The sequence below is a fragment of the Strigops habroptila genome, chromosome 1, assembly GCF_004027225.2.
Source record: "Strigops habroptila isolate Jane chromosome 1, bStrHab1.2.pri, whole genome shotgun sequence".
Classification (NCBI taxonomy): Eukaryota; Metazoa; Chordata; class Aves; order Psittaciformes; family Psittacidae; genus Strigops; species Strigops habroptila.
This window is the reverse complement of record NC_044277.2, coordinates 35497483-35516488: the sequence shown is the minus strand read 5'-3', so window position 1 is coordinate 35516488 and position 19006 is coordinate 35497483. Positions and strand designations below refer to the sequence as shown.

The following is a 19006-nucleotide window of genomic DNA, read 5'->3' as shown; positions in this document are numbered from 1 at the left end:
TTGGTCTTAATTAGTTCTTATAAAAGTTGGCAGGGAAACAAAGACGTTTGTACACTCCTTTATTTTTATAAGAGACTTGCCCGAAAGAAAAACCTCAGACATGTAATTTCCTCTTTTTTGTTTCCCTCCCCTGCTTAATGCTCTCAGTCAGAGGCAACCCAGCACCCTCTCTCCGAGGGTAGAAAGAAAGGTGGTTTGGCAAGAGATTACGCTCTGTGTCTTTTGTGCGGATCGGGGCATGTTCTGGGGAGCCTGCACAAGCCGTTTCCACAGTGATAGGCCACATTCTGTATTTACAGTCTCCTGTACGGGTAATTCATCTGCAGAAGAAGCCTTAGCTGGGCGCTGTGGTTCCACAATCATTACCGCTGGCTCTGGGCCATGCCACATCACCCAGCAGTACAAATTTGATCTGGATCAGGTGTGGGCACATGATTACACTTTTGTCAAATTAGCGGAGCGCTTCGTGATGATTTTATGCCGCCTGTCTGCTTTTATCCTGCTTGCAGAGGAACGCGCAGTGCCGGAACCCCAGAGAGTTAGGGCTGTGTGGGCAACCAATGCCTGTTGTAGCAGTCATCCCGCCGGGGCAAAGTTAACCTGTCAAAGTTTTGTTTGAACAAATTGAATTGGCAGGGAGTCTTCTAGTGGGAACAGCACGTTGTGTCATGCACCTATGGCACTGCAAAGCTGGCAGCAGAAGCCTCAAAAACATTCAATATACCGTCGAACACCAGCCTGCCCTATAGCCACAGAGTAGTCTGGAGGAGTCTTGATTCTCCTAATTTTCCATAGAATTTACTTGTGCTTTACACTTGTATGGTATTCTGTATGGCCCCTATATACCTTTTAAGGTGCGTTTTCTTAGTGAGCTGAAGAGAAGCATAAGACTTTGCTGCTGCTGAAAAGGTGTGATGTCACCACTTCCATTGCATCAGCTCCAGTATTGATGCCAGTGACGGAGTGAGTCAGACTAGCAAGTTGATTTAACTGAAAACTAAGGGAAAAAAATAATAAGAAGAAGAAAGTTCAGTGTAAGTTTGGACTGTACCTTTGTTGACAGCCCTCGGGTTGGTTTGAGCCAACTGTAAGCCCATGGGTTTAGACTTTGAGTTTCAGCTCTGAGTATTTTCCAGCTGAAAGGTCTTGTTATAATGGATGGGGGGAAACCCTAAGAACTTTGTGAATAAATGGTTAACAGTGAAGCTACTAATTTACTGAAATGTTAGTCTGCTGAATTATTGCAAAATATTTCAGTGGCTTTTTCTACACTTAGTATATGGAGAATAGTGTATATGGTTTTGCTTCTTTACTGGTGAAATATTTATGCTAATTAAATAGATTTTTAAGAATTTTTACTTTCTCCCACTAAGTGACATTCAGAAAAGAAATATATCTGAGACTTCTGTATTCTCATCCATTAACCTGTAATTCCCCTCCCCCTGGGATTGCATGTCACTTTAATTCTTTGGTTTTTAACTCAACCACTGAATAGACATTCCTTTCTGGATCTAGATAAGTTAAGATAGTTACTCATCAGCACTTTAGAAAGAGTTTGCCTTTCTCAGCCGTCAATTAAGTGAGCATTTCTAAGACAGGGTAATAAATCCTATGCGGGGATTAATGAAGCTTTAAAAAGAAATGACTACTGACTGCCATCTCCCCTGCTGCATCCTCTCCCTCCTGGGAACTATATAAGTAAGGAGCCAGCTTGTAGGAATTTGGGAGAGAATAGCTGAGGGGTAGGTGCAGAATGGAACTGAGGACTATGTTGGGGATTTCAGGAAAGAGCTTGCTTAGACAAAGGCTGCAGATGTCAAAGGGTGGTTGTTTTAAGAAAAGTATGTGAAGGAGGAACAAGTGGAGAGAACAGTTAGGTACTGCAGAAAGGTTGTACCTGGTGGGGAGGACTGAAAGCAGCTGTTGATTCCCAAGAAGGAGGTACCAAGAAGATGTGATACTGCTGTTTCCTAATCCGTTCCTGGTGAAATAACCTGAGAAATAGGTCAAAGCACTTATTTATCCTGTTCAAGCTAATCTTCCTGATTCTTAGCTGTAGTTGATTAGGCTGTCCTAAAATGAGTAACCCTGTAACCAGCACTGTAAGTTTGTTAACTTAGGATAAGAACTGGTAGAATTCTGCCTTAAGTGCTGCAGTTGTTTGCAAAATAGATTACCACAGCACTGCCTAAGTAAGGAATCAGGGGACTCTCTCGCTTAAATTTTACTTGAAGTCCTAGATAACTTTCTTCTAAGTTGTCAAAGCTATGTAAACTAGGGACTTCATATCCTTTGCCTTTCAGAAAGAAATTTAAATTAAAGACAGAGAGATGATTACAATGTACGTCCTAGTTACGGTTACCTCCATGACCCATTTTAAATTAGGGAGGATAGACAGAACTTTCTCGTAAGCCACAGAGGAAAATAAATTTGCCAGTGTTTCCAGTGTTCACTGGAAAATAAATTTGCCAGTGAACAAGTTTTTCATCTTGTTGAAAAAGTTAACTGTATTACTATTACTTAAAACATCATTTTTAAGCCTCTAATTTAAATGCTAGGGGAAAAATGCTTATATCGTGTCACTTAGGTAGTCCACCAAGCCTTTGGGCTGGATTTACTGGGATGAACTAGGAAGTCACAGTTTTGGATTGTTTCTCCGGGTCAAACTGACCAATAACAGCATGAGCAATTTGGGTACACAGTTGATGACTGTTCATTTAAGGTTCATACTTCTAGAGTTTGCTACTTTTTTTCAATACTGCAGTTGTTGAAAGATATTAAAAACCCAACATATATTTAAATTGAGATATTCTATGTGAATAGTAACAGAAGGTCACAATATGTTCAGAGAATTCAAATATGTGAATGTTCTCTTATGGATACTTACTTACTTGTATAGATGGAGTTGCAGATGGGTTACCAGATGGAATACCTTCCTTCCAATATAGTTACATGTATTTAAAAATGGATGCTATGCAATCATATTATTTAAATCAATTCTGTTATTACTTTTGAGGCCATAATGACAGTAACTATTCTGTAACAGAGAAATGTGGCAAGAGGAATGTAATTTCTTGCTGTAGAATTGTTGGGCTTGTCTGAGATCTAAAAAGACTCACTCTGAAGAAAGGACCTTAAACCAATTCTCCCTTCTTTAAGAGACTATTTGAATATCTACAGGTAGCATGCAATACAGTTCAGACAGGGCACTAGATGTCCAGGAGCATGTGAAACAGAACTGGCTAAAAAGAAATTACAAGAAGAACATTTTGGAACATAGCTGCTGCAGAAGTACTCTTCCCTACTTAACAAAAATCAGTCCCTGTGCCTGAGCCAGAGGCCCAGCACATCTTGGAAGAAGCATCTTTTTCCACTTGCTCAGTATTTTGCTCTTTGATTAGCTTGCTTAGCTGGGTCTTATTAATGTTGACATCACCATAAAACAAAAGATAGATCTTGCCCAAAGAGTGGAAAATCAGCACATGCTACCCCTGTATATACCCTTTCTCAGTGTGCATATTCTCTCCTCTCATCAGCCTACCATTCTTTACTCATATCCTCATGCTTTACTTGTGGTGGGTCTTCTTTTTTGGACAGCCATTCATTCACCTGTGAAAAGTCATCAACTAGCAAGATGTCTTGTTTTAGTCTCATCACCTGCCTTCCTTCTCTTGTCAGTCACCAATATAGATTCCAACATCTTTGCTAATGTTCTTACCACCTGTTTTTGGCAGAACAAAGCACAGAAATTAGTGGTAATAGTAATCACACTAGGGAAGTTTTGGGGAAAGGAAGCAGGGCCACCTAGAACCAGTTTCCCAGGACTGTGTCCAGGTGGCTTTTGAGTATCTCCAGGGATGGAAATGCCACAGCCTCCCTGGGCCACCTTTGCCAATGCTCCATCACCCTTGCAGTAGAGAAGCATTTCCTGATGTTCAAAGGGAATCTCCTGTGTTTCAGTTTGTGCCCATTGCCTCTTGTCCCGGCACTGGTCAGCCACTGAAAAAAGCCTAACTCCATCCTTTGTACACCTGCCCTTCCGGTATGTATATACTTTGATGAGATCCCTTGTGAGCCTACTCTTCTTCAGTCTGGACAGTCCCAGCTCTCTCAGCCTTTCCTCATAGGGCAGATGCTTCAGTTTTTCGCCATCCTTAAAGCCCTTTGCTGAAGTCTCCAGTATGCCCATGTCTCTCTTGTACTAGGGGGCCCTGATCTGAACCCAGCACTCCAGGTGTGGCCTCACCAGTGCTGAATAGAGGGAAAGGATTACCTCACTTAACCTGCTGGCTTTACTAGATAAGCAAGATCATTTATTTCAGTCCCCAAATTCCTCTGAGTAAAATCAGAGATTTTATTTCACAGTCTCTGTTGAAAGAAAGAGTCAGAAGCTATAGGTTCTCCATGAAGGTCAGGAGTGCTCTGTCTGACCGCTTGTATCTCCTACATGCTTTGATGATTTCAATATTAACACCTCCGGATTCAACCAACTAAGAAAACTATTCAGCTTTTAAAAATTGTCTTTCCTTGCCTTGGAAGCTAAAAATTCACACCTCTGTTGAGCAATGATGCCAGTCCTTTCATGCATGTATGCCTTTCAGCTCCAGGCCCTTAGTTCCTGAACTTGCTGTGAGCCAGGAAAAGGAGGGAGTGGTAGGAGGAAGGACTGGAGTGACTCAGAGTTCTTCAACCCTTAGCTCCAGTTGTGTGTACCTGGAGGCTTCTGAAGCAACCCTGGACCTCCTGCTCTGTCTGGGCCATGTTTCAAATGTTTATAGGCTGATATGCAACTTTGCATTTTCGGGCATGTTCTGATTTGTCTGTTTTGAAATGCATGCAACATATACATGAAATGTAAAGTGTAATAAGGCTTTTTAGATATAAGGTCTTTTGGGACTAGGGCTTTCCTTTAGTTTTGCATTGCCTGCCACAGTGCTGTTGTGGTGCGCTGTTAGGTGTTATGATACAAAAGAAAAAACCACCCCAAAATTAATGAGAAGAGTGAACAGGTATTAAATTATATGTTTTATTCTTCAAAATTATATAGCTGATCTGATTGATGAAAGAGTTATGACAACTAATTAAAGTCTGAGTATTTTGAAGATTAGTTAGAATGTGCTTAGGACATTGTCCTGGGTTCAGCTGTAGCAGTTATTTTTCTCCTTCCTAGTAGCTGGTGCACTGCTGTTTTCAACTTCAGCCTGAGAACAGTGCTGATAACACGCTGACGTTTTTAGTTGTTGGTAAGTAATGCTTACCCTGGCCAAGGACTTTTCAGTCTCATGCTCTGCCCGTGAAGAGGGGGACGGGAAGCCGGGAGGAAGCAGAGACAGGACACCTGACCCGAACTGGCCAAAGAGGTGTTCCATACCATGGCACATCATGCCCAGTATATAAACCGGGGGGAGTTAACCAGAAGGCCCAGATCGCTTCCCGGATCAGGCTGGGTATCAGTCGGCAGGTGGTGAGCAATTGTATCCTCTCCCTTTGTTATTTCCCTTATCATTATTATTATTGGTAGTAGCGGTAGTGGGTTTGTATTATACCTCAGTTACTGGACTGTTCTTATCTCAACCCATGGGAGTTATTCTTTTGATTCTCCTCCCCACCCCTCCGGGAGTGGGGAGAGGAAGGAGCAGGGGGAGTGAGCGAGCGGCTGCGTGGTTCTGAGTTACCAGCTGGTCTTAAACCACGACAGACATAGAATCCTCGAAGGAAAAAAAACTAGTTTTGCAGAAATTGTGTTCGTTTCCTTCAAACAAAATAAGCGACACATGTTATAGAGCAGCGAGAGTCTAAGACACCAGAGGGAGCTGTGCTCACACGGAACTGGGAGCCTGGGTATGTGATAGGATTGCAGAACAGTGATGTTTTCTTGATAATAAGCTATGTATAAGTACAAAGGATTTGGGTAACCTAAAGCGATTTTATTTTCATTCTTTTATATTTTTCCCCCTGAATTTCTTCTTACCGTTAAAAAGTGTACTTTTTGTTGTGTTGTATTTTGCAAGAATGATAAAGTCATTTCAGAGATTGGCATCAAGCAAGCTGATTGAATAGTCAGGTTTATTGTGTTCATACAACTTAATAGAATTAGCTATACCTACTCTGTTGTGAATGTCCTGCAAATGATATTTTGACTTCGACATTTCGACTATAACTATGAAAAGCACTCCCATTTTAGGGACGGCACATTAGTTGAAATGTGCGTTGCCTTGTCCCCATCCAAAGCTGAAATTTGAGGGCATGTTTGAAGAGAATACCTAAGAACAAGAGAAATGTTAAAATCACATGCTTTGCATTAAAAAGCATCCATTTCACTTTCTTTTTTTTTATCAGCTATCACACTATTGCTTCCTTTCCCATAAATAGTGTTTTTATATGATTATAATTAATTACGCTTGTTTGGTTTTGTTGTTTTGTTGTGAGGGGTTTTTTTAATATCAATTTATATTTCCAGTCTTGCAGTGGAATCCAAGCACAAACTCACTGACTCTTGCCAAACCCGACTACTGGTTTATGGGGTTCCATGAATCCATTTGCAGGACTTAAGTCTACACAAAGCTGCACCAGGGCTCCATGACAAGATTTCAGTAGCGGGGCGCTGAAGGGAGGCGCCTGTGGGAGGAGGTCAGGGGCTGGATATAGCCAGCTCCACAACAGACCCACCACAGGACACAGACAAGCCCATCAGACAAGCTGGTGGCACCTCTGGGAAAACATACTTAAGAAAGAGCAGAATGCTGTATGGCAGTGAGAAGTGAGGGAAAGGTGTGAGGAACAGCGCTACGAACACCAAGGTCAGAGAAGAAAGAGGAGAAGAGGAGGAGGTGCTCCAGGCGCTGGCACATAGATTCTCCTGCAGCTTGTGGAGAGGACCATGATGAAGCAGGTATTTCCATTCAGCCTGTGGTGAGGGCCATAGTGGCTGCAGCCCATCCACCCCATCCCGAAAAAGATGGGTATTTCCTGAAGGAACTGTGGTCCATGGACAGGAGCCCATTCAGGAGCAAATTCTGACAGAAAACATGACCTATGGAGGACTCCCACTGGAGCAGTTCGTGAAGGACTGCAGCCTATGGGGAGGACCCATGCTGGAGCAGGAGAAAAGTGTGGGGAGGAAGGAGCAGCAGAGAGGAGCAGTTATGAACTCACCACAAGCTACCATGCCCCATCTACCCTGTGCTGCTCAAGGGTGAAGGGTAGGTAAGTTGGGAATGAAGGAGTGAACTTAAGCCTGGAAACAGGGTGGTATGGGGAAGGCGTTGTTTTAATTTTTGTCTTTGTTTCTACCAAATCTATTTGAACTGGCAATAAATTAAATCAATTTTCTCCAAGCTGAGTCTGTTTTGCCCATGACAGTAATTGGTAAGTGATCTTTATCTTCATCTATGAACTTTTCATCTTTCTCTTCCTGTTCTGTTATGGAGGGGGAGTGAGAGAGTGTCTGGGTAAGGGTCTGGCAGCCAGCCAAGGTCAACTCACTACAAAAACCTGTCATTTGGAATTGGATGATCTGGGAAATGAACTTTTTGAGTTCAAAGGATGAACTATTTGGTTCCAAGGATGACATACCAAGAGAGACTGGCTTTTTAAGTGTCTGTCATTTACAGTCTTCTCTATTCCAACTGGAAAAAGTCTCCAGACTTTTTCATGGTATAAATTAGAGGAGAAGCTCCATCAGAATAAAAGAAGGCACCCTACATCTTCTATTTTGATATAAAAATCTACAAGAATTCAGGAGGAGTCCTAAAGGGACTTCTTCAGTTAATCATGTTCTGGAAGAGACTACATAGTAAAACCTAAGCAGGCCATAGCTGGTCTCAAAGAAGTAAACTTTAGAGCAAGACCATTGTATCTTTAAACAAATTTAATACATTTGCGTGGGGAAAAAAACCAACAAACTCAAGACCCCATCAAGTGTAAAGCACAGAAGAACAACTAACTAAATACACAGTCGTCCCACATTTTTTGATGTCATTAACTCCTGGATATATCAGCCTTTAGGCTCATGAATGTTTTATTCTTTCTTTCATAGATCTTCCTGAGAGATAACCGACTGGATACTGGACAAACAAACAAAAGGAGTAATCAGACTCCACTGACCTTTTTAACCTTGATTGTGAAGGATGAAAAGCAGCAGCCACTTTCTGCGGAACAGGGCTTCTGGAGGAACTTGCTCCTTTCCTTTTGGATTATATTGGCCTAAAGACATCAAGATATTGAACGGATAATGTTGTGAGTTTCTACATGCCAGTCTGTGTTCCATCACTTTTTGAAGCAGGTATGTTATTTGAATCACCTTATCTTATTTTTCAGCACAAATTCAAATGAATTATGGGTATTGTAAAAGAAAGGCGTATTATTACAACCCCTGTATAAGATAGTTAATCCTCGATAGTGTAAAATTTGTTCAGAAACAGCTGAAGTTAACTGGGGTCCCATCCTCTCAGGAAACGTGGAATTGTTATCAGAATTTGGATTGTCTTTTAATATATTGTCATTCAAGGAATGAAACAACATTTTCTTGACTCTGTTCTACTGGAACAAAAATATATAGCTTGAAGATAGGATTCTAATGTAATTTCAGCCATCAGTAATCTATTTCGTACTAAAATCGTAACTAAAATTATACCTTCTTCAATAAACAGTAAAAGTGTAATCTCATTGTACTTTTAGTATTTTATAGCACTGCTTTAAACAAGTAAGAAAATCATTTTGAGTAGCTAGACCTTTGAGGTGATTAATCACTAGAAGACTGAATAGGCTAGTGAGTTTAAATTTCCATAGCTGACTAAGTTATTAAAATTATTTAATAAGAAAGTACAAATTATACAACTTTTTAGTTCTTCAGAATAAAATCCATCATAACTTTAATTTTGTTTTATGCTTCAGGGTTGCCATGTAGCTAATTAGCATTATATAACAGAGTTTTTAAATAATGCTGTATATCTGTGACTTCACATGGTTGCACAACATTATCTTGTGCATTAAAAGGCTCGAGGTACCTTGCATGATTCCAGTGTGATCAGGACAGATTCCAGGATTATGTTAAATATGGTCTGGATATACCACTATTAATAAGTAGCATTGTAACTACTGCAAGTGGCAAAGTTATATTATATATTGGGAAAGTAATATAATATATATATCATATATTTTCATTCTTAATTGTTATTCTTTTTTTAAGAAAAAGTTCAGTCCATTTAGCTCATGGCTTGTGCAACACTTGAAAGTAGAAAGGATTTTTTTTTTTTTTTGGCAGATCCCAAGACCCTAAATTGTGTGCTACCTTATTAGAAAAAGAAAACATCAAAGTAAATATGAATAAACTTAGGTCTTTTAGTAAATCAGATAGTGTGCCAGAATTACTCTGTGGATTATATTTCTGTCTATACTTACATGATATTTGATTTTCTTTTTGGTATTAAACAAAACTAAAGAACTTAAGTGTGTTACATGGCTGGTTCCGAACTAAAATGTGGCCTAGTAAATAATATATGAATAATGGCAAGATAGTGTTTCTAGCTCAGCAATGAGAAGGGTGAAATAGCAGAGTGAGTAGTCTTATCTAACAAAACAGGTTCTCAGAAATTTTTTTCTCATGGCTGGGATTACAGCTTTAAGATCTGTGATCACTTCTCAACATTTGGAGAAGGGTGCAACGTACAAAGAAATGAAGAGGTGGTGGTGAGGGTTTTGTTGTGGCAAGTCTACCATCAAAGAGCTGCAGCTTTCTCTTGTGAATGATAGGTATCTATATCTGGTGTTTTAAATTATGGTTTATATGAGTTTCTTCATGTCATTGCCTAGCATTAGCTAGGTCTGGTTTAAAAATGTTTCATTCTTCAAATGCAGAAGGATGAAGTATGAACTGTGAGGAGGTAGTAGAGCCACTCAGGGGAGAATCACTTGTCTGCTTTGCTTCTGTGATGAAAGAAGGAATGAATGATCGATCTGAAGTGGACTAAATCTGTCAGCCTGTGCTAAGTCTTTATTTGCATTCTATTGTAAGGGCAGCTTGTTAAATTTATCACAAGCTCATGAATTCAGCCCGAAGTCTTGTCTTTCAAGTAAGATAGGATCCTGATTGATGTCAGTATTTCCCATGCAGCAGGTTGCAATAAACAGTTACTTTTATAATACTGAGGTCAACTCTTGGTATCTAGTCTCATCGCCTAAGTCCAGATTCATTCCACCTGTCCTCAGGCACATGAGCTGGGAATTCAGTCATCCTGAGCATGCTGTAAAGGTCATAGGGAGAAAGTGCTTGGTCAGTTGTCCTCTCAGTATGTATCTTTGTCTGTTGACAATATAAGGAGTCTAGTTTGACTAAGCTTCAAACTTGATCACTCAACTTAGGCACCTAAAATTGGTTAGACTGAATCTGAGTACTTGTGTTGAGAAAGCAAATATTCACCACTGGTTGCATTAGGTTATACTCAGAGTTACAAAGCTTTTACCCCACTGAAGTCCAATAGCCTTAACAAATAGTAGAATTATTCTTCTAATACTTAGAAAAGATAGATGTAGACAAACACAAGTAAAAATAGGTGAAAATACTATGTGCAGACATTAATGCTGTAGGAAATTTAGCCATTGATTTCAGTGAGAGTAACATCAAACCTTAAATATGAACAATGATACTTAACACAGAAGCTTTTGTTCTTTGTTTCTTGCTTTTCCATTTTCTCAAATAACTAAAATATCTCAAGGGACAGAAGATAATTTAGAGGAGATTTTATTCTAGTTTCACTTTCATTTATTTTTAACATTTTACTACATGATTAAAATATATTAAAATTAAAAACTAAAATACTATCCATATATATTTGCAGTCCCTGCTATTTAAAATTCTGTTCTACATTAGCAGCTTTGGTAATGCACTGCTAACATGGCTGAACAAAGGCAACGTACTTTGTCAACATCAGGGGAAGCATTATATGAAATCCTGGCCCTAGAGAAGGGAGCAACACATGATGAGATTAAGAAGTCCTACAGGTATGTAAGATCTGCTGTGCAACATCTCTAAAAATGCTTGTATGTCTGGCATGATTAGGATGGTAAAACCTTTTGAGTTACCTGCACTGTAGACATTGTTACAATTTTTTTCTTCCCCATGAGCCTGAATAGAACCAGAGATGATGCAATGGGAATCTATTGATTTCATCCCACAAGCAATCCGTGTGCTTCTTCAAAAACGTTTTAACCCTAACACAGACTATGCTTGCAAAGTGTGGGTTTTGAATACTGTACCCAGTTCTTGTCTTAACATCTTCTCCTGAAGTTCATTGAAAAGTAAAGCCAGTGCAAAAATATGCTGTAATAATTGAAGAACTAGAGTAAGAGACATAAGGAATTAGATCAGTTTATCTGGTCATAAGAAGCAGACTGATAGATTGATTGATTGTCATGTGTAATGTCTTTGAAGGGGAAAAATGTTAGGTGTGAGAGGGTTCATCACTTTATGAAGGCAGGCATAACCAAAGCTAGTGATTGGAATCTAAAAGCAATGTGAGCTGAAAAAGGAATACATGATCTTAACAGTGAGCAAAACTAACCACTGAAACATACTGGCATAGGAAATGGGAGGTTCTCTGTGGAAAGAGAGGACTTTAAGATAAGTTTTATTCAAACACGAGTTATTACACGGTGAAAAGTACTTATTGTTGAAATGTAGCAAGACCTAGAAGTCTAGAAGATTTTATGGGTCATTTTGCTCTTAAATCTGTTAAATCTTTTGAAAGCACTTTAAATATCATGAACAAAATAGATGTTACTTGCAGGTTTAATAAACGCAGTAAAGTTTTTCTTACATTCTGGGTGGTGTTGGTTGAACTGTGTTACCAGTCAAACACAGCTTGCTTTTCCCATCAAATGTAAGAATATATTTGGACTGAACAAGGGCTTGTGAAATACATCTACTTGCATCATTGTTTAGCTTGAATTTTGCTGGGAGTCTGTCCTGTGTGGCTTTGAACAAATTGCACCTCTCCTGCCTTCTGTTCTTAAAGGTGGGAGAGGAGGCGAATGGAGAAGTGAATGTCCAAACTCTTCATACAATGGAAGGAAAACTGTTGACATCTCATGGTTCTCTTGTCTTGCATAACTTTACCACTGGGGGATGAACTTCCTACAGTATCAAATTCGCTCATGATTTGCACCTTCTGTGTCCCTGTAGTATACTTGGCTGCAGAAACCATCTTCTGTATCAAACCTCATGTTTTCCTGTTGCTTTTACATTTAATTTTCTGGAAAGGAGGCCTTCTTTAATCCTCAAAGGACAGAGTTGTCATGGAAGAATGTAGAATGGAATTAACTCTATTTAATGCTGAAAATGAATACAGATGATTTACACAGTGATCTATGGCAAAAACGACAGTAATATTTTATCCATCTTTATTTGTAATTATAGGAAAAAAAAGACAGCTTCTGACTAAAGTGGAAATGTCAGAGGGATTCACTTCTAATGGAGTAGCTGTAAATATTTGCAAGATAAAATGATGAGTCAGTCTCATAGATTTGCTGTAATTATCTTTTAATTTATGCTAATCCAAAAATCTGCTGCTGAAATGGTATTATTTAGTACAAGGTATAAAACCAGCAATACCTGATTCTGAGTTTCTTGCCATTATTAATTAAGTCAGTATTAATCATACCACCACAGCCGGGGGCAAAATTCACTTTTTAATAAACATGACAGAGGTACCTCTCAGTGCTTTTATTTAGAGTTTGGCACAACCTGGTTTATCAAGGACTAAAGCTAACAGACTTCTAATCAGAAGAATTTCAAAGGAGATCTCTTTATCTTCAATACTCTACAAAAATAATCTTTAGAAACTTTTTTTGGCTTAATAAATTGTACTTTGACTTCTGCTTTGAAGGCTGATGTTGAAGTAACATGCAGAGAGATAACATATTTCTTCTGTTTCCTTCAGAAGTTTCAAAAGATCCACTTCAAAAGTCTGAGTTCAAAAAAAAGAAAAAATGTACATCAAAACCTCTATGACAGATTACACAGAGGTTTGAGAATGCCACAGAACACTGAGTGCTCTTTACTGACTGACAAAGAAGGATAATCTCTTAGCTACGCCTATGCCAATGCCATGTGTTACTGCTGATACATCCCTGAATAGTTTCCTCCTTTTGGAACGCAATAAGATGCCCAGAGTTCCCAAAGAAACTAGATACCAGGCAAAGAGCCCTGTATGCAGGCAAGCAGAATGTAAAGCACTGGAGAATGCGGGCATCAATACCGCTGCCTCTCACATGCTAAGCGAGCGCTCTACCACTTGAGCTAATTCCCCAGCACATGGTCTTGTCCAGAGGTCCTCTCCCCTTGCGAGCACACAGCCCTGACCCAGCCTCTCCGGCAACCAAAGCCTGGGTCTCCCATCGACCCGGCACCACCATCCCAACCACAGAATCCCTTTGCTGCTGGTGGTGACCCCTGACAAGACCTCATGGCGCTCAGGTGCCACCATCCCCTGCCCAGGTTTCACCAGAACTGCCTTGGCTGGTTCGTGTTCCCCAGCAAGGGCAGGAGCTGAAGGCTGTGCAGGCCGTGAAGGGGAGCCAGCCGGGCAGGGCCAGAAGGCAGCAGAGCCGCAGGGTGAGTTCCCGAGCCAAAAGGGCACTCCTTCGAGCCGGAGTTGAACCAGCGACCTAAGGATGGCCGTGCAAGGAGCCTACAGTCCTCCGCTCTACCAGCTGAGCTATCGAAGGAATCATGGGGCACTGCCCGGGACCTCGCCCATCACACGCTCATGCAACACTGCCCGAGCTGCAGCGCAGCACGATGCCTCCATTCCAACAGCCTGACTCAAACAGCCTCGGCTCCGAAGTCTCCTTCTTGCTCAAGCCTTTCGCCTGTCAGATCGTCCGAATCCCAAAAGAGAAAAGACCCACAACTTCCTGGGATGTCATCTGCACCTGGTCTCTCCTCAGCGCCAAAAACACCTTCCTCAAGTTCTTCCTTGGCTTCCCTTGATTCACTTTCACTGGGCTGCCTTTTGCCCTCCCATCAAGTTCCAGGCAAATGGACAGAAATCCCTTGACTCCGTAACCTGCTCCTACAAGATGAGAAACAATGTGCAAGCCCTCTGAACCTCTCTATCTCCAAGCAGAACATGACCACTGTCAGGAGACCACCAATGAAAAGAAAGTCCTCCATTCCCTGGTGGCATTTTCGGTGTCCCTGCAGTGAGGTTGCCCCATTTCAATCATGTCTTCCCTCCATGGGGAACTCAAAGCTTGAGGCAATGCTGGAGATGACATTTGAGCCATTCGGGCAGGACCAAAAGGCAGCGGTGCCGCAAGGTGCGTTCCTGAGCCAAAAGGGCACTCCTTCGAGCCGGAGTTGAACCAGCGACCTAAGGATGGCCGTGCAAGGAGCCTACAGTCCTCCACTCTACCAGCTGAGCTATCGAAGGAATCTTATGGACACTCATAGCTTATGCCTTCAGCATCAGCTTTTCCGGCTTTGTCTCCTTCTAACTTCTTTTGTCTCCACTTCTACTCACCTTTTTGTGGATGTGAGAAGCTGAAAAGTCCTTTACTTGTGTAAGCACTCTTTAGCAACAACTAAAACATCAATGTGTTATTTACATTTTTCTCATCCTAAATCTAAAACACAACACCATGCCAGTTAGGAGGAAGAAAATAATCTCTGTCCCTTATGAAACCAATATAATATCCACTTCTTATTCTTTAGCAACTAGGTTATTTCCATGTCCCACACTTTACATCCTTTCTTGTCTTTTAATATGTACACACAAATATTCTCTTAGTCTATGATCCATCCTTCTAACCTATGCCTTGAGCTCATTTATTTGATTACTTTGGGCTCTTTATGTCATAGTAGTCTTTCTGGGCAGGAGACATGATGTGTGGTGTTGGATTGTTGAATCCTGAAGCTAGTTCTGTTTTTATCACTGCACTTTGCCCTGTTTCATCAAAATTAATTCTTCATTAATCTGGGTATTTTTATTGAAATACTGATGATATGGCATATAGCTACCATAGTAGTGATGGCATACAGTATTGTATAGCAATCAACATACAATTCAAATAATTGGCTATTCTCACCCAGAATCTAATCCCCTTAAGGTACACACCAGACTTTCCCATCCTCCCACATTATCCACCAAGTGCACCGAGGTCCTTGAGCGAAAGCAATCCCATAGATGAGTTTGCCTTTGCCTGAATGAGGAATAGCCCGGACTGTTTTATCCAGCACACTTTTTTATGTGCTCTACAGGGACTTTCCTCTTCTATAGTACATAAAGGTTTGATCTTTGATTGGGCAGGGCCAGCCTAGTTGGCAAATCCCCTAGTGTTAACTAAGCAGGCTTTTGCTAAGTGTGTATCCCAATGTTTAAATGTTCCACCGCCCATTGCTCCCAGTGTAGTCTTCAACAGTCTACTGTGCCTTTCGATTTTCTCAGAGGCTGGTACATGATAGGAGATGTGATATATGCACTCAACGCCATGCTCTTTGGCCAGGTGACTATGAAGTTGTTTTGAAAATGAGTTCTGTTGTCTGACTTAATTCTTTTTGGCATGCCATGTCACCATAAAATCTGTTTCTCAAGGCCTAGAATAGTGTTCCAGGCAGTGGCGTGGGGCACAGTGTGTGTTTCCACCCATCTGCTGGTTGCTTCCACCATGGTAAGCACATGGCGCTTGCCTTAGTGGGTTGGTGGGAGTGTGATATAGTCAATCTGCCAGGCCTCCCCATACTTGTACTTCAGCCATCGTCCTCCATACCAGAGAGGCTTTAACCGCTTGGCTTGCTTAATTGCAGCACATGTTTCACATTCGTGAATAACCTGGGCAATAGTGTCCATGGTAAAGTTCACCCCTCAATCACAAGCCCATCTATATGTTGGATCTCCTCCTTGATGGCTTGAGGTGTCATGGGCCCATTGGGCTATGAATAATTTACCCTTACGTTGTCAATCTAAATCCATATGAGATACTTCAATCTTAGCGGCCTGATCCACCTGCTGGTTGTTTTCGTGTTCTTCAGTGGCCCAGTTCTTGGGTACGTAAGCGTCTACGTGATGTACTTTTACAACAAGGTTGTCTACCTAAGTGGCAAAATTGCTGTAATTCAGCAACCCAGATGGATTTACCTCTGCATTACCAGTTTTTCTGCTTCCATTGCTGCAACCACCCCCACAGGGCATTTGCCACCATCCGTGAGTCAGTATAGAGGTAAAGTACTGGCCATTTTCCTTGTTCAGTAATGTCTAAAACCAGCTGGATATCTTTCACTTCTTCAACCTGACGTGATTCACCTTGTCCTTCAGCAATTTCTGCAACTTGTCATGTGGGACTCCACACAGCAGCTTTCCACCTTTGATGTTTTCCTACAGTACAACAGGACCTATCAGTCAATAGGGCATATTGCTTTTTATTTGCTGATAGTTCATTATACACTGGGGCCTCTTCAGCATGCATCACCTCTTCCTCTGGTGACATTCCAAAATCTCTGGAATTGCGAGGGTGACAGCATATTTTTTCCAAATATTTTACTAGTTTTTCAGGATTCTGCACTTTTTCAGGGGTGAAATTCCAAAACATTGTAGGTGCCCTCTGTCCTAGGCACTCGCCCATACTATCCCACACACCCTGCCATTCAAGTGCCCAACCTCAGGACAGATCTCTGGCTGGTATCCCTAATATTTGGTTTTAACCTTAAAAAAGACCTAAAACACATTCAGGAGACTGCAATAGGAATATGTTGGTTTGAACATCCTGAGGATATTCAAAGTTCTCAAGAGCTATTGTCACTAGCCTAGAGGTGAAAGGGAAGATGGAGGAAGGTATCTCCTCATTAGATTGGCTCTGGAGGAAAAAAGGTAAAAGGTGTAATTATTAATAGTTTCCAATAGATGGCTCCCAAAGTACAGAGATGATGGCAGTGCTGAGTACAAATACCAGATTAGTCGCACGACCAGGAGTTTAATCTTATCATAAACCAGTGTTACATAGTATAGCAAAATTATAAACTCAACCCAGCCCCAGGAGGTGAACATACATAGCAAGTAAGCTGATAAATAACGGAACTCCGCGAACATGAAATACAACTCTGAGAGCAAATAATTCAACATTGTCACCAGCAACTAGTAAAGTAATAACATGAATGCTTATAAAAAAAACATGTTTTAAGATGCTCTGGTCAGATCTGTTATTATCTCAAACCCTCGAGCTCCATATTGGGCAACACAAAGGACTGTCGTGGTTTAACCCAACAAGCAGTTAAACGCCATACACCATTTGCTCACTCCCCCCGCTAGTGAGATGGGGGAAGGAATTGACCAAAAAAAAAAAAAAAGGAAAAAATGTGGGTTGAGATAAAGTCAGTTTAATAGGACAGAAAAGTAAGGGATAATAAAAATGATAACAATAATAATAATGATAGAATATGCCAGTGATGCACAAAGCAATTGCTCACCACCAACTGGCTGATGCCCAGCTAGTTCACAAGCAGCAACCCCCAGCCAGTTTTCGCCCCTAGTATATACACTGAACATGGCATCATATGGTGTGGAATGCCCCTTTGGGCAGTTTGGCTCAGGTCTAGTGACTGTATCTCTTACCGCTTTCTTCTACCCTTCAGCCTATTCATTAGTAGAGTGGTCTGAGGACCAGAAAAGTCCTTGACTTATTGTAAAACTGCTTAGCAACTGTTAAAACATGAATCTGTTATCAATGTTATTCTTCTCCTAAATCCAAAACACAGCACTATACCAACTATGACGAAGAAAATTAACTCTGTACCTGCTGAAGCCAGGACAGACACATTATTCCAGATGCCATCAATCATTTGCCGAGCAAAGACAAAAAATGCAATTCCTGGATCAAGAGCCCATGCCGCTCTTGATGCAGCCCCGGATGCTGTAATTTTCCATGAACACCTATCGTAGGTACCTGTGACCAAGCAAGGGGAATGAAAAGCTCTGGAGAATCACAGAATTGTTAGGGTTGGAAGGGACCTCTGGAGAACATCTAGTCCAACCCTCCTGCCAAGCAGGTCTACCTATAGCAGGTTGCACAGGAGTGCATCCATGGGGATTTTGAATGTCCAAACCCTTCTTTCTCCAGGTTGAACATGCCCAGTGTCCTGAAGCAATCTGCAAAGAGAAATCCCTTCATTCAGTGGTGGCCCTGCACTGGGGTTACTCCATTTCATTCATGTTTTCCCCCCACAGGGGAGCCCAAACCTGGACACAGTGCTGTAGATGACATTTGATGACTGTCAAGCAAGGAGGGAGAAAATCAAATCCTCTCTTAAGCTAACTGTACATTTAACACAACCATGGATGTCATACTACTCTGTAATGGCTGGGAACATCTCCATCTCCACAGAGCCCCGTAAGGGCATAAACCCTCAAGCAAAGGGTCCTCACTCCAGGCATGAGGAATGAAAAGCTCTGGAGAATGCGGGCATCGATCCCGCTGCCTCTCACATGCTAAGCGAGCGCTCTACCACTTGAGCTAATTCCCCAGCACATGGCCTTGCCCTGAGGTCCTCTCCCCTCGCAGGCACACAGCCCTGACCCAGCCTCTCTGGCAACCAAAGCCTGGGTCTCCCATCGACCCGGCACCACATTCCCAACCTCAGAATCCCTTTGCTGCTGGTGGTGACCCCTGACAAGACCTGATAGCGCTCAGGTGCCACCATCCCCTGCCCAGGGTTCACCAGAACTGCCTTGGCTGGTTCGTGTTCCCCAGCAAGGGCAGGAGCTGAAGGCTGAGCAGGCCGTGAAGGGGAGCCAGCCGGGCAGGGCCAAAAGGCAGCGGTGCCGCAGGGTGAGTTCCCGAGCCAAAAGGGCACTCCTTCGAGCCGGAGTTGAACCAGCGACCTAAGGATGGCCGTGCAAGGAGCCTACAGTCCTCCGCTCTACCAGCTGAGCTATCGAAGGAATCATGGGGCACTGCCCGGGACCTCGCCCGTCACACGCTCATCCAACACTGCCCGAGCTGCAGCGCAGCACGA

General features: G+C 41.8%; 1 protein-coding gene and 4 non-coding genes across 5 annotated transcripts in view; 1 reads left to right on the top strand and 4 right to left on the bottom strand.

Moving 5' to 3' along the window:
• Window positions 1–8106: 8106 nt before the first annotated feature.
• Window positions 8107–19006, top strand: part of DNAJC5B (DnaJ heat shock protein family (Hsp40) member C5 beta) — a 40722-nt gene continuing 29822 nt past the window's right edge. Inside the window, exons 1-2 of the mRNA XM_030495726.1 lie at window positions 8107–8284; window positions 10871–11001. Coding sequence (XP_030351586.1) covers window positions 10895–11001 — 107 coding nt within the window. The 5' untranslated portion in view covers window positions 8107–8284; window positions 10871–10894. The remainder of the gene's footprint in view (window positions 8285–10870; window positions 11002–19006) is intronic.
• TRNAY-GUA lies at window positions 13638–13725 on the bottom strand. Its single transcript is given in 2 exon segments — window positions 13638–13673; window positions 13689–13725. It is a non-coding gene; the product is annotated as a tRNA-Tyr (tRNA).
• On the bottom strand, window positions 14345–14432 carry TRNAY-GUA. Its single transcript is given in 2 exon segments — window positions 14345–14380; window positions 14396–14432. It is a non-coding gene; the product is annotated as a tRNA-Tyr (tRNA).
• On the bottom strand, window positions 18442–18514 carry TRNAA-AGC. Its single transcript has one exon. It is a non-coding gene; the product is annotated as a tRNA-Ala (tRNA).
• TRNAY-GUA lies at window positions 18845–18932 on the bottom strand. Its single transcript is given in 2 exon segments — window positions 18845–18880; window positions 18896–18932. It is a non-coding gene; the product is annotated as a tRNA-Tyr (tRNA).